The sequence below is a fragment of the Spizellomyces punctatus genome, assembly GCF_000182565.1.
Source record: "Spizellomyces punctatus DAOM BR117 chromosome Unknown supercont1.18, whole genome shotgun sequence".
Lineage (NCBI taxonomy): Eukaryota > Fungi > Chytridiomycota > Chytridiomycetes > Spizellomycetales > Spizellomycetaceae > Spizellomyces > Spizellomyces punctatus.
In genome coordinates, this window is record NW_015971554.1 from 27,156 (window position 1) to 49,896 (window position 22,741).

Sequence of the window (22,741 nt, forward strand, 5' to 3'; positions counted from 1 at the left end):
ATGGAATATTCAATACACAGCGCAGGAACGCCCCACTTTTCGATCCTCTTCAGTCGGGTACCCGCGCACTTGGGTTCCATCATGGGCCACATTCCCTCAGAATACGCCGAAATAGGCGCACACATACGTATTACCTTAACGGACAAGGAACACGAGATCACTTGACGTTTTTGCCTGGATTGTTGTTCCCCCAGTTAACGTCGCTCCGGAGGACCGGAGGGCCTTCCAGGGGCGTTGATGGCCAGGAACTGATCACGTAACACATTTTTATCACGTGACTCGAGGGCAGGTTACGAACAAAGATCTTTTCGTGTGTCGCTTCTTTGTTGGACTGTAATCATGGGCAAAGAAGGCGATGCATCACTTCGAGAGACGTTGCGGGAACGAGTGGAAGAGGTAAAGACAAAGTTGTCTTCAAAGCTGGAGCAAAAAGGGTTGAAGGGAGGACCTCCCGCTCACCCCTCAGAATGCCGCGCTGCATGTGGAAAGCTTCTCCACACAATCTTTTTCGGTTCCCCCTCTCCTCCTCCCGCTCTCTTGGTCGCAGAGGAGGAGGAAGAGGAGGGTTTTACATTCAAAGTCACCCCCAAAGGGGAGATTCAAATCAGAGGCTCGCCCTTCCAGGCCATGACCCGTCCATTCATTAGTGGAGTCGAGCAGCTGGTCACGTCTGTCACTTCAAACTTACAAGACGCCTGTGAAGCTGCCTGCACCCACCCCGAATTTGGTCCAAAGCTCTTTCCCGCAAACATCACTCGTTGCTTGGCCGATGCACAGACGCCTTCGCAAGTTCAAAAGTGCGTTCCAAACCTGGATCAGTTCCTTGAATTTGCCATGATTGCGGAAGAAATCAGTGGATTGGAGAGGCGTGTCGATGAGCTGTAAACCGTTACTGGGAAATCGTCGAATTGGATTGCTTCATTGTATATATCATCATTTATGTAGTCTGTACTTTAGGCTAGAGCTCATGCGATACCCTTGTATTAAAAAGAGGCATTTCATCTCGTTTGTACATTGCATGGATCTCCGTACACATTCGTATTCAGTCAAACACGGAACAGGTACCGCAGTCGCCATGAGTGTCCAAACATTCGCAGCAGGTGAAAACAGGTAGAACAATTATATTGTGGACCCTCACGCAACTCCCGTCCCTCCATACAAGGCATTCCCCTTAGTGGGCACGACGAGACTCGGCAATGACGTTGGACATCTCTTCGACCTTGCGCTTGGCACGGCCAAAGGTACCGAGCTACAGAAAAGAATTTCATACAAATAAATTTCAACGTCGCCACAACAGAATTCCGCCAAACTGCTGTGCTACATACCCTCCTCTTTGCCAACTTTCTTGCACGCTTGTCGGCAGAGTTCTTGAGCAATTCCATAATGCGTTTTTCGTAGGGAGAGTATCCGGCAACCTCACGGACGAGGTCACGGACAAACTTTGTGCGTTTGGCGAGCACCTACAAGTGGGACGAGAGAACTCGTCAGACATGGTCTCTTTTCTGCGACCGATACCCTCCCCATATCCGTTGATTCCGCCGAGAGCGACGCCCCGCACCACCAGTTCCCAACAATCTTTCCACCGCCCCGTGCCGTCATCTCCCAAAATGCTTACCCCCTTGCGGTTAACGGGCTTGGCCTTGAGTTCACGCTTGGTGGTGACGTGACCCTTGTTGATGCCAGTGGCAATTCCGGACTTGGGTGTTGGTGCCATCCTTGTGATCGTGTCCCAGGAACTTCGCAAAGAGGAAGAACAAGAGGGCGAATGCAGGGAAAGAAGCCTTGGCTGTCGGGGCGAATTCGTCGCTCAAAAACCACAGCGAAAAGAAAATTGCATCACGTGGACGGGTCACATGACAGTGACGGTTTCGATTCTCGCTTGAGGCAATTCACAAGTTCTGGTCAAGGGTTTCTTGTTCAACTTACACCATTCTTGAAGCGACATTTAGAATTACTCCATTGGCAGATTGTACTCACGCACTGACTTGAATCACACGCCAGTGGTGACTTTGTGAGGTTGCCGTTCTTCAATGCCGCCTGGTATGGACGACCTTTTAAAGATCGTCCTGGAGGAAGTGGCTTTGGAAGAGAGCCAAGGTTGGTTATAAACTCGCAAAGGATAAATCTCGTATCATTGATCATATCCTTGGAAGCAACAGTTAAAAGTGCATTGTTAGTTGGGGGGTATCGTTGATACGCCAAGAAAGACTGTGGATGCACGCACCAAGAGGAGAGCCTTGTTGGTGGAAGGTGCGAGGTTCGGGTCTCGGTGGGAACACTCCCCGATGGAAAGCACTCAGTGTCTTTCTTGCCTAAACTCTTGTCGCTGTCGCGTTAATTCTAGAGAAAATCCTGTTAAAAATAGCTCTATCGACGAACTAACCTATCCTGTACCAGGTTGCACACCCGAAAGACTGTGGAGCTTACTGGAGGAACGCCGTAGCAAAGATCAAAACGCAGAAGACGACACCGATGACGATGCTTTGGAGCTGAGAAGAATGGCCGGAAATGGTAGGGATGCATGTTGTTTTCTCTAATAAGTGATCGTTTTCTAATTCGCATATTCTGACCACATATTCTCACATTAGCAGATTCGATCAGGAGATATGTGCAGCTGGACAGCCACATGAAAGAATATTTATGGTCTTTTATAATATCCGTGGACGATATACGGTGTGTAAATCGGCAGGTTGGTAATGTCCATTCAGTGGCAACGCCGAAAAGCGCAAAGAAGGGCAAAGGAAAACGAAAATCAGAACAGGTGTGTGCTGTCTTAGGCTCTAGGAACGCTTCACGCTTTTGCTTCAAACAGCCTAACATTGCTACAGGAGCCCGCCGAATCGACCCTTGATGTGGATAATACCACTCCAATCCCTACGAATGAGTTGACATCCATGTCGTTGCGACAAGCTTTAGAAAAGTATGGCGATGGATTGCACATTGTCGCAAGCGAGGAAGTCCGGCGGATTGCAATTCTTGGCCATTATGACGTTAGTAGCATGCGCTTTTTTTGGTCCCTTGGGCAGAAGAGTTCATCTCATGCGATTACGGCGTAGCCAACCGTGAAACTCAGCGCAGCATTATTTGCGACGCTTTCCCTGATTGCAAAGTGTCGAAGTGCCGGCATCACGCAAATGGAGCTTTCAAAAGTTCTACATTACGATCCTCGGTCGTTGTTCCACTACATCAAAGTGCTGGGGGAGATGAAATTTATGTAAGATCATGTATCTGACAGGGAGACATATGATTGGTTACTTACCCTTTGTCAGTGTCAAGTTTCCTCTTGTAACAAAAGGCACCTACACCAACCTTTGTATCCACAAACGGTTTGCGGATCAAAATAATACATACCAAGAGTACAAAAAGCGAACTGAACAGATGGTGGGACCCGCCAAGATCGAAGGCCTTGACTCTGCCGTTGCCAATAGTACCATATGCAAATATAATCCCCAGACGGCGGTTAGTCACTCAGCTGGACACAACGCAGTCTCATATCACAGCGAGCTCGTTAAGGAACAAATCACTACGTTGCTCAGGGCAGCCAAGAACCACGTCATGGTCGTTCAGGATTTAATGCAGGCACTGGTATGCTGACAGAATACAACAATCTGAGGAAACAATCATGGTGATCGACTCTTTTGCAGAAACTCGATACTAGTAAAAGCCGCTTTGAGCGTAAATGGTTTAACCGCCTTATCGAAACACTCGTCAAGGGCGGATTCCTTGAACGCGTTAATGTACCCCGGAGACGAGATGGATGGGAATGCAAGGGTCATGATCGATGCGTCCGCCTCTTGAAAATGTATTTGCCATCCGGCGGTGTCAATATTGGACTTGATTTGCCCTCGAGAACGTCATTGCAGTATCAGTCGAAACAGCAGACGGCAGATCCTGAAAGAGATATCATTATGGGTGAAGGAGGAGTTTTGGCTGATCTACCATTTGAGTGGCAAGTGTATCGTCTTATTGCACTCTCTGGCAAAAAGGGTGTTACGGCAGGGGTATGCATATCATATCTTGTACATACCTTCTCGGTTTGTTAATCTGATCTCTTTGACCAGGTCGTTCAACGCTCGTTAAATAACGTCGGTAGCCGTTTATTGAATAAAATCTTGACGAAGCTGTTAAAACCTCCGGATGCCCCAGTGACTTCCATTGGGGCCAATCGAGTTGCCGAATTTGTTGGCCGCGAGCGTCGGTACCGGTACTACTCTTCAGAAGCGTACAACCATATGATGGGACATACCGAACAAGCTGCTGAGCTGGGCTTGCTAGAGAAAATGGTGGCATCTGGTGGTCAAGGTGAGACACGGAGCACGCCCAACTCGAAGGGGCCTCCGGAGAAGAAGAGACGATTGGTGAATGCGAGTACTGCAAATACTGTGGAATCGGCGCCTGAGCAGCTAGCAGGTGAGATTTGCATGACTATGACGATCGTCCCATGTGTGCTTACCGTTGCACGCTGCTCAGATGGGAGCCGCAACTCCAACACGGCCGATTGCTTATCATCGCTCGGAGACGTAAGTTTGCATCGTATTCGTTGTAGTTCTTGCGCTGTGCCCTATTAATGCTTCACAGGTCATTTGCACCCTCTGCTACAAGAGTGACAATGAAGATCAGATACTGCTGTGTCATCATTGCAAATCGGGAATTCACACATACTGCCACAACCCACCGTTGACCGCGATACCGCAAGGAGACTTTTTCTGCAGCTCAACATGTAGAAAAAGCGTGAAACCGACTGGAGAACAGGGATCCGCTACCCAATCCTCACAATTTGATCCTATGGACGTTGACTCTTCCACTGGTCAGTGCAGTTGTGACAGCATGTTGATTGTAGCACTGTTTTTGATGGTTGTGACTGGACAGAGCAACAAAGTGTGACACAGCCCCTGCCTGTGTCGCCGATAGCAAGGTCTAAAACCGCAATAAGTACACCAACGACCACCGCCATACCATCAGGTATTCTGCGTTGAAAAGTATTCAATGGCGTGGCATATTTGACCAAGGATATTATTAACAGGCGCAACCACTCCTGGCTCTGGCCTATACAACCGCACATCGATCACTGCGGTCCGTCGTCGCAACCATTTGTTACAGCTGGTTGAGGACAAGAAGATTCTTGAAGTTGGACATTTGTTAGTGAAGGCGTACCAGGATCTAGTGTCGTCACAGCAAGACGGATCCACTCCTGTTCACACTGTTGACAAAAAGACCTTGGTCCGGACCGCAAAGGCCATGGAGGCGGATGGGTTACTTAAGATTCACACTATCACGCTACCTCAGATGAACGGCGGATATAGTAGCAAGATGCTATTCCTCCACCGGTCGCTGGAGCCAACAGATAACAGAGTTCAAGAGTACATTGCTATGATGCACGATCGTCATGTGTTACTAGGCGGCAAGTATAAACCCGCCAAAGTTGAGATCGAGGATCTTGAGGTTGAGCGATTGGAAGATCTTCACAAACGGGCCATGATTGAAAAGGAATATAGTCGATCAGCGACGCCAACAATGTGGGGGCAAGTTGGGGTCTTCAGAGGGGTGAATGGAGACGAGCTGGCGCATATGGCTAATACCCTTGGTTCTGGCGGGTCCCACATCATGGAAGGGATTCAGAATTCACAGACCCGAGTATCAAGTCCTGCGGTTGGAGCTGGTACCCACGTGTCGCCAAATAACGAGATCGATGTCAAAACACCAACGGGCCAGAGTCTGGACTTGCAAAGGCAAACCGAATCCAAGAAAAAACTGCCAGGCAGCCAAGATCCCGATTCGGATCAGTTTTGGCTCAACGTTGCACAACACTATGGATATATCAACGCGAAGATGCTACGTGCAAGATACCTTCACGAATGGCTGTGGAACCGGGTGTTAGATAGGAAAGATCAGTCTGAGCGCACACCTGCGTCCATTTCCGGAGGTCCGTATAAGAATGGGGGTATATTCCAGGCCGCAATGCTGTTCCGTGAGTTGTCCTTTGACATGTTTCTGAAAATTGTTGGACAAACCGTGGCAAGTCCGGTTGTCGATGAATTTATGCGGCGTCCGGATTATGCAGATGTGAAGATTGGGGACCTGCCACCTGCCTTACGCACTGTGGTATTTGGAGGGAAGACCCGATACCGGCGATCACTTAAGCAAATACTGGATATTTTAGAGGCCCTACACATTGTAATGCCCATGCCTCGCCTTGACGAAAACGGCAAGTACGTACATGCAGGTCTTGGAGACGAAAGGGCGAGTATTGCTGCGATGGCCGCTGACTATCTCCATCCCGTGTATCGGCTGGAATGGAGAGTACCACTGTATGACTGGGGAGCAGATGATCAACGGCTGTTGCGGCATTATACGATTGAAAGTTTGGAGGATTTAAAGCAGTATTGGTTCCAATTGGAGTTTACTTGTTCACGAAAGGATACGCAACGGATCCAGCGGTGGAGAGCTTACGAGGAGGGACAAACTGAGGAATCGTTGGAGCAGCACGACAATGGCCCCATTGACCTCACCACTGAAGAGAATTATTCCTTAAAAGTTCGCTCTGAGCGTCCAGGTTATTTGATGAAGGATAGTCATCCACTCGCTCATTTGAATAACGTGCGCAATTGGCACACTACTTTCCCCTATTCCGCACATCAAAGAAATATTCTTGAGTCGCACGTGGATCGCAGAACAGGTGAAACCCCTCTTGACAATGACCTCTTGTGCAGGCAGCTCGCCGAGGATACCGGACTCGGCATCGCCAGAGTAAAGTATTACTTTAAGCGAGCGGAGGATATGTATCAAGCCAAGGTTGCACTTCAACAACAGGCTCGGGAGAAGAGAAAGTTAACGCTTGAAAAGAGGCGCCAGGAGCTTGGTGTAGGGCGATATGCTGTTGGCATAAGACCGAGATCTTTGAAGACCGGGAGAATTACTAGAGCGGCTCGCGCCACATTTGACCACGAAGGGCAGGAGGAAGCGGGCGGCAAAGAGCAAGTCCAACGTGCTGGGCGCAAAGTGCGAGAGGTCCTCCAACGACAGCGTGAAAGCCGGGTTCCAGGACGCAGATCTTTCCGTGCCGGTGCAGGAAATGGCCCAGCTGCCGGCAGAGGGCCTGTTGTTGCCGTTGCCTCGGGTCTGGAGGAACTGAATGAGGAAAACATCCCGGTTATTGCTGACGAAGATCGTTTCCAAACTCAGTATCAACAAGTCGCCAAACGAGTACGGCCCAATTGGACTGCGCAAGATGACGAAACGCTTCTTCATGCATATGCAATTATGCATAATCGATCAGGCCCCCGCTTCCAGTGGATACCGCTTGCAGCTCTCTTTGAAGGCAGCGACCTGTCAGCCAGGAAGGGCAGCAGAATGACTGAGCTGTGTCGCCGGAGGATGAACGTTCTTCTGAAATCCCCAGTCACACAAGACCGGTTGAATAATTTGACTTCTCAGTGGCCTGCGATTCTCGCGAAAGGTGTTGCGGAGAACAAGCTGGAAGCACAGGAAAATGTGGATATCCAGAACCTCAACCTGGCTCCCATGATTGAATACTTCATCACAACCAATGCAGCCTTGGCCAAGTATGTATATGGGCGTATTCAGACATGACTTGAGTTCTAAAAATTACTCAATAAATCCCGAGCAGGTCAAAAACGGACTCCGCACCGTTGATACCACTTCCTTCGACTTCTCAAGAGCTCGAAAGGTTCTTTGTCGTGAAAAATAAACTAAGCCGGAGTATCCAGGCGCTGACGGATCTGGAGGATGAGCTGGATGAACGATACAGCTCGCGAAGCAAAATGTCTGTTTTGTACGCCAGGTCACTGACAGGGTTGCTTACGAATGAAGATCAAGTTGATTTTGCTGTGTCCTCTGACCCGACATGTGAGCAAGTAGAGGAGAATGTGGTCAAGGCTGTCATCAAGGTAATTGCATAGCACTCTCAAATCTTTGTATTGTTTCTGAAGCCCAGGATCATAGATGATCTTGATGACTCCCGAGTCAGCATACGACCCTACTCATGCATTTTGGATCCTTCATGCTTTCCCTCACCATGTGATTGCGAACGCACTTCGCAAAATGAATGAAGATCAGTCCATTGTAAAGATCAAGGGGAGCACTGATCGCAGAGTGCCTGGTCGTGGATTCGTTTTGTCAGACAAGTGTGTGGCTCGCTTTTTTTTCACATTCATGCAATTGTTTCTGAGATAAATGGCTAGGTTCCTTTCTACAATCGCAGGACCTCTTCCGGATCGTTTGCTCCCCCAAGCAGTGGCATACCATAGAGAACTTTTTGGAGAACTCAAGAATGGGCAGTCAATGTTTTCCCCATTTGCCAATAGCGGGGCAATGGCGGCTCTCCTGGAGGCCGTCGCTGCTCGGTTGATCAGATTACAACCTAAATTCAATATTCGACTGGAAACGCACGGAGTTTTTGAATTATATGATAGTGAGTGATCAGCAGAGATAGAGTTCGTTTACCTGGTGTGTTTAATCTGCTTTTGCAGACCCGTCAATGGGGAATGCCGACGTATGCATTCTGCCTCCGGCCACCGAGTTACTCGTTTCAAGGACAACGACAACTGACAAGGGAAAACGGAAAGCAGATGATATTGAAGTCCCATCAGATGCCAAACGAACCAAGGATGGTCATACCGAACCACCGCGTCCTGAGGTGGACGAGGAAGTGGGAACGATCAGTACGACGGCGTGTTATGGTGAAACAGCGGAGGAGGTGCTGAATAACGCGCCCATTGCGAAGGAGAGCGATCGTATTTGGATGCGCAAGATCTACGAAGTGGTCAAAGAGGCTGGCATTTGTGGGGTTTCGGCGTTGAACTTGCAGGTATGTAGTCTGGGATGTAGTTGTTACGCAGAGAATAAAGTTCATGTGCTTTTTACGGTTTCAGTCCACATTCCGTGGTTTTGGCATTGACGGCAATCAACTGGACAAATACTTGCGTATGTTTTCGACAACGTTTCGATTGGCAAAACCACCAGTACCACTCGTATCACAAGTCGGATTTTCCGACATTCGATACGTCTCCGACGACAATCTATCTCGATGGACAGTCGCCACTACCCGACAAGCTTATGAACAGAGCGGGGACATAGTTGTGGAATCAATGCAGCTTGATGCCCCGCGCGCTCCCAAAATGGGCTCGGATGATTTTACAGCGGCGCGAATGTGGTACGATATCAATGGAAAGCAAGTTGATAGTGTAAAGCGGGCCTGCATGGAAGCTGTTTTGGGCACTATAGTGCAGAAACCTGGGATATACGAGGTACGTTGTGCGTTAGTTGGCAAGTCATTGCAGCACACAATTGAATGTCATGTCGGCTGACAGGCGAAGCTGTATCGGCGCTTGGGAAGTGTCATGACGAGAGTAGAACTGGCAGAGATCCTTCAAATACTCGTGGACCGCGGCGCTTGTCGAAGAAAGTGCCTTCTAAAGCCCCGACCTATAACAAGCTTATTTGGTGGCTTGTTTGGACCAAATGGCCACGTTGAAGAGTACACCGAATGCGGTAAGAGGGCACTCCAATTTGGTTTGCGAAAGTCATTGGTGATGAATAATGTGGGTGCATATTGTAGCGGAAACGTATCTCGACGATCATCGCATAAGCTGTTACTGGCCTCAAGAAGAATGGTACTTGAAGACTCTAATGTGAGCGTGACAATTACAGTAGCACAAACATCAAAGCAGGCAATTGGTGTTATCGTAAAGCTGGATATAATTTGTAAATACACATATGAATATACTTGTATATTTGAAGGTGATAACTTTTATTGTGTGAGTTGCAGATGCCAGAATCCTGTATACAAAAAAAAGCACACTTTGTGTCCCGTAATATTTATCACGACCGTAGCTCCAGTCTATTGACCACCATATAGTTCATGGATCCGGTCCCAAGTGCGCTCGAAGTGGGTGGGGCACTCATACCCGTGTGGGTTCTTGGTCAGGTAATCCTAAGAACAATAAATCAGTTATATTCGGCATCTAAATTGCTCGCTGAATTTCATCCTACTACCTGATGATAGTCTTCCGCATTCCAAAATGTCCCCACAGGCTCTACCGTCGTTGATACCGGGTGACTGCCAAAATGGTGTTGGACCGCTTTCACTTGCTCTCGCGCAATCTTCTGCTGCTGCTCATTATGGTACAGAATGGCCGACCTGTACTGCGTACCAATGTCTCCCCCTTGTCGATTCTTTGTCGTTGGGTCGTGCATACGGAAGCTGTACGCAACACATCAAGCAGGTCAACTTAGGTTGAAGTCACCGATTTTACATCTCCGAAACCTACAAGAAGTCCACTAATTCTTCATAGGACAGCTTCGTCGGATCATACTTGATCTGTAGCGCCTCGGAGTGACCCGTTGTTCCACTGCACACTTGCTTGTACGTGGGACGTTCTGCCGAACCACCAGCATATCCCACCAGCGTTTCTATGCCATTTTGCCCAAATTTCTTTTCAAAGGATTTCTCAACACCCCAAAAGCAACCTGCCGCAAAGGTTGCGAGATCGTATTTTCCCTGGGGGTCTGGTGCAAAGCCTGTACCTGCGGAGGATGTTGAACCCATCTTGTTTGGTGCGAATGAAAAGCAACGCTGGATGTTTGTGATGCGGAATAAACTTGTCGCACGAGAAGCTGTGAAAGAGTTCCTGATTGTGTTTGGTATGATGGGATTCATGCACACTTTTTCTTTTCGGAAACCCACAGCGGGAGGACTCTCCCGCAACTTTGGCCAGGAGTGGCGAGAAGGACGCTTACGCTGTGCTTTCCGTGCTGTGCTGGGTGAGTCAACTTGTAATTCAACTTTCCACCAATTTTCAAGCTTTCAACTAGACTTTTTGGTTGAGATATCATTACTGTTTTAAACTACATACACCTTCATTGTCTGTATATTTCAATGATTCCAAGTTTTGGAATTGTTCATCTTTTTTCCAAGTAGGATTTCATGCAAACTCATCCAAGTTTAAACTTGTAGTATCATATCTCTGCCTCGCACGTGATGAAGCAAGTCATCCATCATCCGCTTGCAAGTTTCGTTCCGTCGTATCATCTCCCAACAATCCGTCCACAAAAGCATTTCCAAATAACCCATAACTATTGAGCGTAGAAGCTGGTGTCAACTTCGTAGTTTGCAAATATGTCACGATATCAGCCGCTGTCTGTAGAGCCTTCAGCTGCTAGGAGGCGGTCCCGAGCCGCTTTTTATTGCCAAGGGTGTGGGGACTTTTGCCTACAAGTATTCGAAGGCGTATCTCATAAGCTGCCAACACGGATGGAGATAGTAGGATATTTGTCTGGCGGATTGGTACGTTGAGACTGCTTATCCTTGAGGGAAAGGAGCGTTGCCGCACCGGCAATGGCAAGCTCTGTCGAGCCAGTTCTTAGTCTTGCGCTCTACTTAAAGAGAAGAACCTTGGACGCAGGTCGATATGCTGATAGAGCCTTCCTATTAGTTTGCGATAGGATGGTGGGTTTTCATCGACGGTGTCGTCTTCTCATCTACACGCGATCCTCCGTTGCCCGTTCAAATCCGTTTTGAGGATTGGATCCCAGGAGTGCTATCCACAATAGCGCTGATCATGTAAGGCTCTGTCCTTTTTGTAAGAAATTATTAAATACTCTCAGGTTTTTTGCTAACTCATCTGGCTGTTATCAAACCAGTGTCAATTTGATCAATAGAGATATGTTGAGCGCAGACGATAGCTCGTTCAGTGGAACAAATGTGGCAACAAAAGCTCGTGGATGTGCTTTTGTGGGAGTGTCTATGGCTTTAGGGGCGTTGGGGGGAGCCTTGGTGAGCTCGATATTGCAGGTCTTACCACCGTCCGATACAGGCGTATATTAATCTCTTGGTGCAGGCAGTAACAAGCTTAAAGTACATCCTACCGGGGTATAAGGGCGACGCATTCTACTTTGGTATCTGCATTGCTGCACAGAATTTCCTTATTTTCGTCTCGTGAGTAGCTTCCTTTCGTGTTTTGCTGCATGCTTGCCGAAGGGATGTCAAGCGATGGAGGCTTTGCTCGTCCTGCCATTTTACTAATATATAGTGAATGATTTGCTCTACTTTAACCATGCAGATCCATGATTTTATGGTTTGGAAGAAATAGCGGTACAGAAGAACAATACCCTGGATACTGATGCACAACACGGATGCAACACTCTGCGGCCTTTCGAGTACTAGCAAGTTTTCACGGTTTTTGTATGGATGGTAGACATTCAAACATGCGTTCAGTATTCTCCTGATACTCGTCATATAGTGGTAATTGGTACCCGCGTTTGACCAACATGACTTAACCATTAATAGCAAGACTGTATAGCAGCTTGTTTACAAAGCAATAACTGATATTCCATACAACACTATTTCCCAAACAATTTAGCAGCAACCACCACCTTGCTGAGCTTGCACTGGAGCACCGCCGCCAACCTTGACATTGGCCTTGTTGGCTGGCGCCGCAGCAGCGGAACTGCCCATCCTGAAGTTAAACAAGAGAGTGAGCCGCTTGCGCATATCTCTTGTGCAAACACCTGACCCCGTCCATATACCTGTCTTTGATCTGCTTTGCCATTGTCAGGAAAGCCTGCTCAACATTCGTGGCGTTCTTTGCACTGGTCTCCAAAAATGGGATCTGCAGGTTGTCTGCAAACTCCTAAATTTTCAAAGCGAGCATCGATTTCATTTAGAGATATTCCAATTTGCCATACGCATCTTTTTCGTCGTTTTATACCTTTGCCGTGTTGTACTCCACAACCTTCTTGTTTGTCAAATCGCTCTTATTTCCAACCAAAAGCTTGTTGACCCCTTCGCAAGCGTACCGATCAATCTCCTGGAGCCACTGTTTCACGTTGGTGAAGGTATCCTGATCTGTCACGTCGTAGACGACAATGATACCGTGCGCACCACGGTAGTAACTAGAAGTGATAGTACGGAATCGCTCCTGGCCGGCAGTGTCCCACTAGGGAAGGACTCTGCATTAGTCTTCCTTCCCCTGACAGAAATGTCATGATTGGCGGACGACAGGTTCTAAAGCTTACAATTTGTAGCTTCACGGTCTTCCCCTCTAATTCAATGGTACGAATTTTCTGATGGATAGATGATGTGTTAGATATCCAAATACAACACGGAGTAATTTCCGTAATGCCACTACTTACAAAGTCGACACCGATGGTACTGATATAACTTTCAGTGTAGGTATCATCCTGTTTCAACAAAAATGTTAGCTCCCCGTTTTCACAGAACAAAAAAGTGCATCGCACTACTCACGGCAAACCGGAGAAGCAAGCAAGACTTTCCCACACCGGAGTCGCCAATAAGCAACAGCTTAAAGAGGTAGTCGCTGGAAGGGATAACAAGGTTCATAAGCATTTCCTCACAACGAATGTCCATAGCTAGCCTATTTCCCAAAGTTTACATATTCTCTGCACGCAAATGCTCTCGGATTGTATGCCAGCCCAGGTCTACTCCAGTATCTGCAAGTCATCCACTCCACTGTAGCGGTTGGTAGTGCCAGTGCAATCTCCATCACAAACACACGTAATAGAAAGCCTCCATTTCGATGCAGTAGACTACTTACTATTCAGGATTCATAATTGCAAAAGGATATCAGACTGTATTGGGAGTTCAGAAGAGGTTATGTCAGTCATGTCATGAGACACCGCAATTACAGCCGCCAGGGTCAACTATGCCCGTGTTGCTCACGTCCCCGTCATGCCACCATGCAAAAATCTCCGGCTCAGAATAAAGCCTTCCATCACTTGTAAGCGACTTTGGTTCCAACTTACCACTTGACACAAGATTATAAAGAGATGGAATGCGATTGTGAAATAAGAACGCGGTTATGCAGTCCGTCTAGGCTCAAACTGAGGTCTTTTTCGTTATTGAAGAGCGAGGGCAGTCTCTTCCTTCTCTCTTTCTAATGCCGATGGCTTTCAAAAGGATGTTTCGCGAGTTTAGTGGGAAGGAAAAACGTGAGATGGCGTTCGCAGCCCAACAAGAAACGTGTCGACTAAAAGCTGCGGATTGCGGGCTTTGTAAACGGCACTGACCCGATGATAAAAAGGTTTCGCATTATCATCAGGTGGCTTAAGTCAGCAGACATCGCATTCCCCGACCTCCCGTTTCCAGATTGCAGAACGTTTATTTATCGACTAAATGACAGTGTTTAACATTAGGATTCTATATTTTACGCTTTGGAATAAGGGTCGTTGGCAGTACATCTGGCACTTCCGCCCATCCCTTTTTATGAATATCACATAAATGCATAGCAACAACAAACTCATCAGAATCCAGATATCCATCTAAATAAACAATGAAAACACAAGTCATAAAAATATGAGCATTGTTCTTGTGGTAATTAGAAAGCGTGGTAAAACCAGTAAAACCATACCTTGGGTCCAGTCTGCCAATCTCCACACTTTGGCAAGCAGTTGGGTGTCCAAGCCAGTGGATTCCAAGATTGGTTTGACCGTGGCACCAGATACCTTTCCGTCTACTCCTGCCAGGGTGCGGAAGCGCTCCAGATATTTTCGGCGGTCAATGGCATCTAAAAGAACGAGAGCTTGCGCATGAATGCAAATCCAGGCTTGCCAACTAAAAATGGATAAAAAGCCAACCATATAGCCATATTTCCTCAGTCTGCGCTTTGCCTGGACTTCCAGGTGTGGGAGAGATTGGACTCTCGAACGGGTTTCTTTCCGGTGCAGCAATCGTCGGCTGGGCAGCTGGATACTCTGACATTAGTTTAGGGAAATCGATCGATAGGGCCTAGGGAGCACCGATGAGTTTATTGAGAATGAATAATCTCATATAGTATAAATAAGGGCATACCTCATTGACAGCTTGCAACATCTTGTCATTGAGTTTGGAGAACTTTTCCAACTTGAACATGGCTAGCTTCTCCTTGAATTTTTCGGGATCAGGAAAGTCTCCTCGTGTTAATCCGTGAATACGTTCAAGCTTTAAGAACTCCGCTTCCAAGTTGGTAATCAAGCTGTCTTGCTTGTCCTTACGTCCAAAGAAGCTGGGCATTTCTTGGCGCAGATGAGAAATGATGAGGGCGTGCACCTTTGAAAATAGTCCCCATATCCAGTCAATAATGTATCTGGACTTTGGCAACGACATTTACCCACCTTTGCCATGCGCGTTCTTTTTACAATCTCATTGATTTTTCTGACTACAGCGTTCCGTGGAAGCGCCTTCAAATCATTCAACAGATCCTGTTGCTCGGCTTTGAGCAGAGCAGCACAATCAACGTTCTGAAGTGGTTGATCCCAGAAGGAACCGATGTCTAAGAGAGCAATGTAGAAAGAACAATATCTTTCATGTCAGGACCGGCGGAATGTATGGCAATCAAAGGAGAAAATACGTACACACCCGCGGTACCTCTGGGGTCCCTAGCACCTTTCCAAGGGACCACATCAGAGCACCGTATCTAATATTCTCTTTAGATCAGAGTCATGTGGCATCGCTGATCCAGAATAGTCATACATACACACGCATCAATTGCTGTCCAGTAACAGTGTCCGCCTTGTTGAGTACGACACGAATTTTTTCGTCATTTCCTTTCAAGGACATGATTGCACGTTTAAATTCATCTCCAATGTCCAGCTTCGCAACATCAAACAATAAGAGGATGAGTTGACTCCGTCCGGCGAACCATTCCACGACGGATGTAAAGTCATAAGATCGCCCAATGCTCTGTTTCTCTCCGCTCAGAATTCCGGGAGTATCAATCAGGATGACATTTTCCAAGACGGGAGAGTTGACAAGAGAAACCTATATGCCAAGCAGAACATGTGAATATCAAGTGCCAAAGAGTCTAGTAAGCAGATGGAAACCTATCGCTCGTACCTGGAACTTCTGGAGGAAAGATGATCCAAATCGCGTCATGGCAGTGAAAGGCAACTCTGCACTGACTGCAGCAGCATTGCCTGGAATGATCCTCTCGTCGCCGTTCATGACCGCAACAAACCGGTCAGTCTAGTATTGATCAGTGTTCATATTAGGACTCTCATTGCCAACCACTTCTGCACTTTCTATACATACCGTGGGTTCCGGTCCAATGTGCAATCCTGGGTACTCCTTATCCAGAATGTACTTGACGAATGTGGACTTTCCAACACTGTATTGCCCGATAAGCAGTACCATCGGTTTTGCCTCGATATCGGCATCGGTAAGGTAAGGGGAATGAAATTGTTCAAAGTTATAAGTTTGCTCCAATGGTCGAATCTTGGTCTAGTATGGAATGCATAACTGGTCAATATTATGCGGTACAGGTTAACGGAGACGACTCAACACGAACTTTGTAAATTCTTTTTAGACCATCGACAATATCAGAGTATTCTGCTTTTGAGCTAATATTTGCCGTGGACGATTTCGGTGAGAGCTTCGCTTTACTCTTGTTAGGTCTGAATAAACACACGTTCGTTGCAAATCCAGTAAGATTGAAGCTCAAAGTAAGAGGGTTCCGCTGATCACTTACTTTATAGACCTCGTAGGAAGCGTAGGAGGCCCCCCTGCTGGGCTGCTGGGTGAATCGCTCATACTGTCTCTTACTCAAACTAGAAGGTGCAGGTTGGAACAATGAGAGAGCGGAGACCACTTCTGCTGAGCTTCGCGTCCTTGGATCTGTAACGTAAGCAAGAAGAAAGCCACACTTGCCCGTACCATGGGTTCGCGACAGTTTATTCTCCGACTGAAATATTTTCAGCCCAGAGGGCTCAACGACCTTTGGCAAAAGGCATTAATGTAGTCTCCTATAGAACATGCGAAATTTCCCCGTCTATGTGGTCTACGTATCTATATCTAAATACATGTCAAGAGCCAACCCGCCAACTTTTCAACCCAAACCGTTCAAACGCGCCTCGCTCAAGATCAGCCCGGTGGTTTGGATGGGCAACTTCAATTAGAGCTTTTGCGCGTTGGACGAGTGATTTTCCGAAAAGATACGCAATTCCGTATTCGGTCACTACATAGTGAACATCTAGGATGTACAAAACCACATCAGCATACGACCCTGTCTAGATGACTGTACGGTACTTACGGGGCCTTGTCGTAATGACCCCTGCACCGGGTTTAAGAATGGAAACAATGCGAGAACCTCCATATTTGTCGGTGGAGGGAAGGCAGATGATCGGCACGCCTTCACGACTCAATGCCGCACCTCGTTCGAAATCGACTTGCCCTCCTACTCCAGATATCATACGGGTACCGATGGAATCTTGCCGGCAAAAGTTAGGAATGGCCTACACCATTAACTATACCAGTATCCTCACCTGCACACACTTGACCGGTCAAATCTACTTCCACTGCTGAGTTTATGGCTGTAACCCGCGGATTACTACCGATAAGGCTCGGGTTATTTGTCACTGATGCGTCAAGAAAGGAAACCGTGGGATTGTCATTTACAAAATCGTAGACGCGACGAGAGCCCTGCGATTCAAATATATAGCTTGAGTACAAGTTGACAGCCGGTATTCTCCCACAGGTCATCAAGTACCATCACGAAGGAAGTGACAATCTTTCCCGGCATGAAACTTTTGTTGAAGTTTGTTATAACGCCCTTGTCAATCAAGTCAATTACTCCCTCTTCGAACATTTCTAGTAGGTAAGTAGGTAAGAAGGAAGCAATTTTCATTTCCTGGTTCTTGTAGGAACGAAAGGAATATGCGACAATAAGATTAAGTGACATACCCGTATGGATACCGAGATCCTTATGTCCTCCAAGCTGAGACAAAACTGCATTTGGAATCGCCCCTATCCCCATTTGCAACGTAGCACCATCCTTAACCAGCCCGGCAATATGTTTTCCAATAGCCTGTTCCACCTCGGTGGGCCCCACGCCAACTTTGCGCTCAGGTAAAGATTCATCTACATGGAATACGTAATCAAGCGATGAATAATGTATCGAACTTGCGCCGTGGGTTCGAGGCATGGATGGATTAATTTGCGCAATCAGTATAGGAGAAACTTGAGCCGCAGCCAAAGAGGTGGCTACTTCTACCCCCAAGGAGCAGTATCCATGCCGGTCAGGAGGGGAGACGTTGAGGATGGCTACATCAGGCTTCATGATCCCCGTTCGCATGAGCTTTGGAACTTCGTGAAGGAAGACGGGCACGTAGCTCCCAGCACCTGCAGCGACAGATGCTCGTGCGTTGGCTCCAATGAAGAAGTGATTAGTGTAGAATGAAGCCATGTTGCCTGGTACGTTGCATCTAGATCGGTATATATATATTGTCATGAACTGCCATCTCAGGGTGATAATCATTAGCATCCACACTTACGGATTTGGCTTTTCGAGATGGAGGTGGCAGAACTCTACATCTTTCAATTCCGATGCGCGTTTTGACAGAGCTAGGAAAATCGCCCAGTTAATTTGGCATTAAGGATAAACAAAAGGCAGGCCGCCCGCACTTTAGGGCGAATTCTGCATATTTCAAAGTTACATCTATCGCAATATTATTCTTACCCTCTAGCAATGTCCCTGGAACAGCTGCAACACCATGTACGAATACTCGAGAGTGTGACTTTATATTCGCCACGGCCTCTTCGGCTGTGGTACATACGATAGGTGTTTTTCCAGTGCGGGTAAGGAGCGTGCGATAAATCGATGCTCGAGAAGAAGAAGGTGATAGAATTCGACCCCGCATCGCTCTGCCGATATGCATAGTTGCTTGTAAAAATGCGGGAAATGCAACGCCGATGGGTCTTTAGGAACTGTGCATGGCAAGCGCTGTGGTATCGAGGTGACCGGTGATGACTCACGGCTGCTTAGTCATCATTCAAGAAACTTGATGTTGTTCCCGCCGTCTTTCAACTTTCTATGCGCAAAGACATTTTCACCATTCGTGAGATACCATGGGCAATTTTATATGGGCCTACAATTGTATATCATTGAGTAAGAATAATGAGTCCCATGACGGAATCTCCTCCGAGGTAACAAGGTGCAATCATGTGCGCAAAGGCGAGAGTGTTTGTTCCGCCTAAATACATCCGCTAATTATATAAACTGTATCCTTGAACATTCATCCCTGCACATTCAACCCTTTCCAAGTCCTCATGCTGTCCCAAAACTATATAGTTTACAGACCGCATCAGCGCCTGCAGAAGCCATGCAATTTGAGGCTTCAGGATGAAAGTTGACCGCCCATATTCCCTCGTCATTCTTTTTTCGGTGCGAAGTATATTCTTGGACACACTTTCGTGTTGTCAGATCCCACCATCGTATTGAACAGTCATGACCTAGAAACAGTACCAGGAGTCAGAAGTCGCTTTACTTGCAATCGCCACAGTCAAAAAGTCTTACCCCCTGAGACCAGAGTAAGCCCATCTGGCGAGATATCCAGGGCTGAAACTGAATCTTGATGAGCGACCATCGAATGCGCACATTGTCCTACTCGCACGAATTAGTGAAAATATCATCTGACAATGACCACGGCTTGTACCCACCTGTATTTGTGTCAAATATCCGAATATATCGGTCTTCATGCGCGGTAATGAGTAGCGGGAGGGTGGGATGGCAAACAACCTTGTTGATCTGTCCAGATGTGGTGTTATCTAGTAGATAGAGTTCATTCATCAGCAACATGGTGAACAAGTCAACAGAAAGCTATGGTAGTGTACCAAAGGTTCCGTCATGTCGGCATTGCAACGTTTCCTGTCCAGTTTCAGCGTCGAAAATCTTTACGATGCTGTTCTGATACGACACCGCTATCCTGTTCAAATTGGTATACACCCAGTCCACGGACGTCGGATTTTGCAGCCCGCTGCTTTCCGCTTCTTTTACCACGTCATTTGTACCTCCCCTATTTGCGTTCTCATACCATAGCGTGCTGCGCAGTTGCCAGTGCCCTGGTGTTGTATTCCATATCTTCAAAGCACCATCACTCGAAACGGAAGCCAGCCATGGGCATTGCTGCTGCAGCGGATGTAATTTCATATCCCAAACAACGTCAGAGTGGCCGACATATGTATGCAACTTAAACTGCTTGGTATTCTCTATATGAGAAAGGAATTGTCATCAGTAAAAGGTGGCGTCTCGAACCGGAACGCTAGTTGCGAACGTACGGTAGCTAGCATATGGATCTCTTGTCAATGGTGGTATGCGCCACACACGGATAGTTGCATCGACACTTCCTGTATAACATGTTTGTCCATCCGCTGAAACAGCGAGTGACGTCAACGGTTCAGTATGCCCGCGGAAGGTATAAACGGGCTCCAGCTCCGGTAGCATTCTGAAAAACAGATAGAAAATGCACAATTGTTACAAATCTAGCCTCAGCCTCCAAAAGTGCATACAAATGCTCACTTGCTACGATCTTCCAATTTGCCGATATTCCAGAGTTTCGCGGTATTATCCTCAGACGCAGTAACCAGGGCACCATCATTGGTTGAGAATGCCACAGCGCGAATGGAATCCATGTGACTAAGGAGAAAGATTTCAATGCGTGATTTCTGGTTAACTAAGATTGGGGAATGACATACTTTCTCAATACCGCTTTGGGCCGCCAGATTTTTTGGTTGGCGGGTTTTGCCGAACCCTTTTTCTGGTTGCGCGGTGCACATGTTCAACTGTCAGACTGTTTGCGATGCCCACAATCACTCTGCACTAAACCCACCTTGGCCCCTTCGTCCACATCGTCTTCGTTCAAAGTCAGTGTGGCCAATCCCCCATCCAAAGACAAAGTATTGGCAACGACGGACGGAATACCGCCCGGCTTTGCCTCTGCTGCAAGATCGGGTTGTTTGGTCATCAGAGAGAAATAAACTTGCAGGATATGTTTACATACCAGGACTTTTTCGTTTGGCATGAGCACCCTTTCCTTCTAAGCGGCTCATGACTTTGCTAACTTTCTCAGGAGTCAGCTTCAGCTCTTGCATCTCATCTGGCGTCTAATAATTCGCAGGGATCTTAATTCACATCGTCTAATCTGCGTCATGGGGTTGCACAGCAGTATTCGTCATACCAATCGTCCGTCATTAACACGGCTTTCTTTCCGCTCCTGGCCTTGCTTATCCTTCGGTTTCTTAGAGTCTTGATTGGATGCCTTATCAACAAGGGATTTTACTGCTGGCTCTTTGCCTTCCACTGCCTCCTCCGGGGATTGGATGCGCGCATCATTGGGAGCATTTTCTTGTGCTTCTGGCGGGCTGGTGTCCACCTTTGGCACTTTGCTTCCTTCAGTATGTTCTGCAGCTGCCGGCGTCTCGCGCTTTATCTTGGTAATGACGCGCTGCGGTTCACCTTGAATGACTTCTGATGCAGATTCTTCCGAGGCAGCCGCGGCAAATTGCCGCGCTGTTGGTAACGTCCCGCGAGCCCTTGCCGCCTCCCGCTTTCCAATCACTCTTCCCAATGCTTCCGGGTCCGCAGTAGATTCGAGCCCAGAAGGATCTTCATTGCCGCTTGCCGCGGTTTTCGGGTTCACCGAAGGGGAGACATTACCTCCGGTTGTGGATGTTGTCAACAAGTAGCTCATTTCCCGCAGGTAACTATAAAACACAAGCGTCAATCAAACAGGCTAACCAGTGGTTTTTCGGAGACAATTGCCCACTTTTTTAAGATCTCTTTACTTCGCACATGTCCATATCCTTTCGAAAAGTTCAACAACGTCCCCATCCCACCACCAGAGAAGTTGAGAGTACCATAGTTGGAAGGAGCGGATAGCACCGCCTCAGGAAGAGTCGGTACATTTTCTGTTGGAGCCGACATGCCTGAAGTTACTGCATTCGGCTGCGTAGCCGCTGCCACTGCATCTTCTGATGATGGTGATACGGTTTGCTTCTCTTGTCGTAATTTGGTGAACTTATTCCTAACAACCATGAGGTAAATAGCTGTCATGACGGCGAGCCACCTTCAAGAACAATTTCATCGATGCTACCTTTCCTGTCGCAAGGCGTATTCTAACATCTTAACCCTTCGCATCAAATCGGTCCGAAGATTCTCCATTCCCCTCCGCTCACCCTCCAGTAGTGCTATTCGCGCCTGAGAAAATCCAAACGATTAATCCATTAGCTTCGTGTATCCGCATCAATTGAAAGCGTCACAGCGCTGCTAATAGAGGTCGCTCACGCAGAGAGTTTCGATTTCTGTCAATTTGCCCCGCCAAACTTGTCAGCTCAGAGACATGAATGACTAACCTTCAGGTCAGCCCTTTCTATTTCCCATTCATTTCGCTCTCTTTCAAATTTTCGCCACTCTACTTGAAGAAAATGTAGAACACCGGGCAAAGTATATGTTGCAACCCCAGTAGCAGAACCGTTGCTGTCGTTAAGTACAGTCGTCCCCTGCGATATCCCCGCGCTGCCTCGACTTGCTTGTTGTGCAGCGGATCCCGACATAGCTTGTATAAGCAGAACAGAAGTGGGAATGTGTCGAGATCACTCGTGGTGTGCAGCTCGCAGGATTTGTGATGGTTGTGAGAGCGTTGACCGTTCGGTGGTGAGCAAGAGAACACAGAAACTGCCTGATCGCACGCGTCCGAACGAATCTCGTCCTATGAAGGGACGCCTTCGTCTTGCTACGATGGTGATAGCGAATAGGTGAGGAGTCTATATCGCGTCAGGCTGACCTTTCTCCCATGTAACGTTTGGCCGCGAAGAAATCGTCGGGTTGTTTTTGTCAAGTCGTCCAGGCTGGTCGCGTACGTCCCATGCAAGGGATAATGCGTTCCAAATCGGGACAAATGACGATCCTCCAATCCCCGCCAGCAAAAATCGTTGGAGGACAACGAAGACGACACC

General features: G+C 47.5%; 9 protein-coding genes across 10 annotated transcripts; 3 read left to right on the forward strand and 6 right to left on the reverse strand.

The window, feature by feature from the left end:
* Positions 1–262: 262 nt before the first annotated feature.
* Positions 263–1,018, forward strand: SPPG_07844 (uncharacterized protein). Its single transcript, XM_016755996.1, has one exon. It carries the CDS (start codon positions 340–342, stop codon positions 883–885), a length of 546 nt encoding a protein of 181 aa, XP_016604671.1. The 5' UTR covers positions 263–339; the 3' UTR covers positions 886–1,018.
* Positions 901–1,802, reverse strand: SPPG_07845 (uncharacterized protein). The gene is made up of 3 exons (XM_016755997.1): positions 1,616–1,802; positions 1,326–1,460; positions 901–1,249 (listed from the first exon to the last, which is right to left on the reverse strand). Exons 1-3 carry the CDS (start codon positions 1,712–1,714, stop codon positions 1,172–1,174), a joined length of 312 nt encoding a protein of 103 aa, XP_016604672.1. The 5' UTR covers positions 1,715–1,802; the 3' UTR covers positions 901–1,171.
* A 99-nt stretch (positions 1,803–1,901) lies between these two features.
* SPPG_09510 lies at positions 1,902–9,765 on the forward strand. Of its 2 annotated transcripts, none has more exons than XM_016757680.1 (19): positions 1,902–2,097; positions 2,398–2,511; positions 2,589–2,761; positions 2,829–2,990; positions 3,057–3,214; positions 3,270–3,585; positions 3,645–4,001; positions 4,062–4,410; positions 4,471–4,520; positions 4,579–4,807; positions 4,870–4,962; positions 5,024–7,562; positions 7,628–7,907; positions 7,963–8,144; positions 8,202–8,431; positions 8,490–8,827; positions 8,892–9,266; positions 9,330–9,510; positions 9,578–9,765. In XM_016757680.1, the coding sequence occupies exons 1-19, from the start codon at positions 2,031–2,033 to the stop codon at positions 9,652–9,654; spliced, it is 6,270 nt and encodes a 2,089-aa protein (XP_016604674.1). In that variant the 5' UTR covers positions 1,902–2,030; the 3' UTR covers positions 9,655–9,765. The 2 variants fall into 2 exon arrangements, with proteins under 2 accessions (XP_016604674.1, XP_016604673.1); XM_016757681.1 differs by having other exon boundaries at positions 2,592–2,761.
* On the reverse strand, positions 9,705–10,793 carry SPPG_07848 (peptide-methionine (S)-S-oxide reductase). Its single transcript, XM_016755998.1, has 3 exons — positions 10,290–10,793; positions 10,015–10,222; positions 9,705–9,952 (listed from the first exon to the last, which is right to left on the reverse strand). The coding sequence occupies exons 1-3, from the start codon at positions 10,676–10,678 to the stop codon at positions 9,860–9,862; spliced, it is 690 nt and encodes a 229-aa protein (XP_016604675.1). The 5' UTR covers positions 10,679–10,793; the 3' UTR covers positions 9,705–9,859.
* A 27-nt stretch (positions 10,794–10,820) lies between these two features.
* SPPG_07849 (uncharacterized protein) lies at positions 10,821–12,371 on the forward strand. Its single transcript, XM_016755999.1, has 5 exons — positions 10,821–11,305; positions 11,454–11,581; positions 11,662–11,794; positions 11,859–11,956; positions 12,081–12,371. The coding sequence occupies exons 1-5, from the start codon at positions 11,138–11,140 to the stop codon at positions 12,139–12,141; spliced, it is 588 nt and encodes a 195-aa protein (XP_016604676.1). The 5' UTR covers positions 10,821–11,137; the 3' UTR covers positions 12,142–12,371.
* SPPG_07850 (GTP-binding protein ypt1) lies at positions 12,182–14,032 on the reverse strand. Its single transcript, XM_016756000.1, has 8 exons — positions 13,783–14,032; positions 13,575–13,608; positions 13,265–13,337; positions 13,153–13,200; positions 13,036–13,083; positions 12,729–12,956; positions 12,547–12,650; positions 12,182–12,476 (listed from the first exon to the last, which is right to left on the reverse strand). The coding sequence occupies exons 2-8, from the start codon at positions 13,586–13,588 to the stop codon at positions 12,377–12,379; spliced, it is 615 nt and encodes a 204-aa protein (XP_016604677.1). The 5' UTR covers positions 13,589–13,608; positions 13,783–14,032; the 3' UTR covers positions 12,182–12,376.
* A 144-nt stretch (positions 14,033–14,176) lies between these two features.
* On the reverse strand, positions 14,177–16,543 carry SPPG_07851 (uncharacterized protein; the record flags this gene model as incomplete). Its single annotated transcript, XM_016756001.1, has 11 exons — positions 14,177–14,298; positions 14,388–14,543; positions 14,614–14,764; positions 14,828–15,064; positions 15,130–15,287; positions 15,370–15,431; positions 15,492–15,775; positions 15,851–15,979; positions 16,046–16,234; positions 16,302–16,407; positions 16,482–16,543. The coding sequence occupies 11 exons, from the start codon at positions 16,541–16,543 to the stop codon at positions 14,177–14,179; spliced, it is 1,656 nt and encodes a 551-aa protein (XP_016604678.1).
* Positions 16,544–16,815: 272 nt separating this feature from the next.
* Positions 16,816–18,666, reverse strand: SPPG_07852 (uncharacterized protein; the record flags this gene model as incomplete). The annotated part of the gene is made up of 7 exons (XM_016756002.1): positions 16,816–16,982; positions 17,043–17,219; positions 17,275–17,431; positions 17,499–17,599; positions 17,693–18,213; positions 18,283–18,352; positions 18,468–18,666. 7 exons carry the CDS (start codon positions 18,664–18,666, stop codon positions 16,816–16,818), a joined length of 1,392 nt encoding a protein of 463 aa, XP_016604679.1.
* Positions 18,667–18,871: 205 nt separating this feature from the next.
* SPPG_07853 (uncharacterized protein) lies at positions 18,872–22,695 on the reverse strand. Its single transcript, XM_016756003.1, has 13 exons — positions 22,139–22,695; positions 21,880–21,983; positions 21,553–21,810; positions 20,965–21,490; positions 20,788–20,890; positions 20,617–20,726; positions 20,483–20,544; positions 20,307–20,423; positions 20,066–20,232; positions 19,622–19,996; positions 19,448–19,555; positions 19,305–19,391; positions 18,872–19,240 (listed from the first exon to the last, which is right to left on the reverse strand). Exons 1-13 carry the CDS (start codon positions 22,337–22,339, stop codon positions 19,056–19,058), a joined length of 2,403 nt encoding a protein of 800 aa, XP_016604680.1. The 5' UTR covers positions 22,340–22,695; the 3' UTR covers positions 18,872–19,055.
* Between the last annotated feature and the right edge of the window lie 46 nt (positions 22,696–22,741).

Coding starts and splice junctions, on each gene's coding strand:
- SPPG_07844 (XM_016755996.1), top strand. CDS start 340: ATGGGCAAAGAAGGCGATGCATCACTTCGAGAGACGTTGCGGGAACGA.
- SPPG_07845 (XM_016755997.1), bottom strand. CDS start 1,714: ATGGCACCAACACCCAAGTCCGGAATTGCCACTGGCATCAACAAGGGT. Junction 1,461..1,615: donor AGCCCGTTAACCGCAAGGGG/GTAAGCATTTTG, acceptor TCCCACTTGTAG/GTGCTCGCCAAACGCACAAA. Junction 1,250..1,325: donor GAAAGTTGGCAAAGAGGAGG/GTATGTAGCACA, acceptor TCTTTTCTGTAG/CTCGGTACCTTTGGCCGTGC.
- SPPG_09510 (XM_016757680.1), top strand. CDS start 2,031: ATGCCGCCTGGTATGGACGACCTTTTAAAGATCGTCCTGGAGGAAGTG. Junction 4,521..4,578: donor GCTTATCATCGCTCGGAGAC/GTAAGTTTGCAT, acceptor AATGCTTCACAG/GTCATTTGCACCCTCTGCTA. Junction 8,145..8,201: donor GGATTCGTTTTGTCAGACAA/GTGTGTGGCTCG, acceptor ATAAATGGCTAG/GTTCCTTTCTACAATCGCAG.
- SPPG_07848 (XM_016755998.1), bottom strand. CDS start 10,678: ATGAATCCCATCATACCAAACACAATCAGGAACTCTTTCACAGCTTCT. Junction 10,223..10,289: donor GAAGAATTAGTGGACTTCTT/GTAGGTTTCGGA, acceptor TGTTGCGTACAG/CTTCCGTATGCACGACCCAA. Junction 9,953..10,014: donor ATGCGGAAGACTATCATCAG/GTAGTAGGATGA, acceptor TATTGTTCTTAG/GATTACCTGACCAAGAACCC.
- SPPG_07849 (XM_016755999.1), top strand. CDS start 11,138: ATGTCACGATATCAGCCGCTGTCTGTAGAGCCTTCAGCTGCTAGGAGG. Junction 11,306..11,453: donor GATATTTGTCTGGCGGATTG/GTACGTTGAGAC, acceptor CCTTCCTATTAG/TTTGCGATAGGATGGTGGGT. Junction 11,582..11,661: donor TCCACAATAGCGCTGATCAT/GTAAGGCTCTGT, acceptor TTATCAAACCAG/TGTCAATTTGATCAATAGAG.
- SPPG_07850 (XM_016756000.1), bottom strand. Junction 13,084..13,152: donor GTACCATCGGTGTCGACTTT/GTAAGTAGTGGC, acceptor TCTATCCATCAG/AAAATTCGTACCATTGAATT. Junction 12,477..12,546: donor GCAAAGCAGATCAAAGACAG/GTATATGGACGG, acceptor GTTTAACTTCAG/GATGGGCAGTTCCGCTGCTG.
- SPPG_07853 (XM_016756003.1), bottom strand. CDS start 22,339: ATGTCGGGATCCGCTGCACAACAAGCAAGTCGAGGCAGCGCGGGGATA. Junction 21,984..22,138: donor TAGAAAGGGCTGACCTGAAG/GTTAGTCATTCA, acceptor GGATTTTCTCAG/GCGCGAATAGCACTACTGGA. Junction 20,424..20,482: donor CCCAAAGCGGTATTGAGAAA/GTATGTCATTCC, acceptor CTTTCTCCTTAG/TCACATGGATTCCATTCGCG.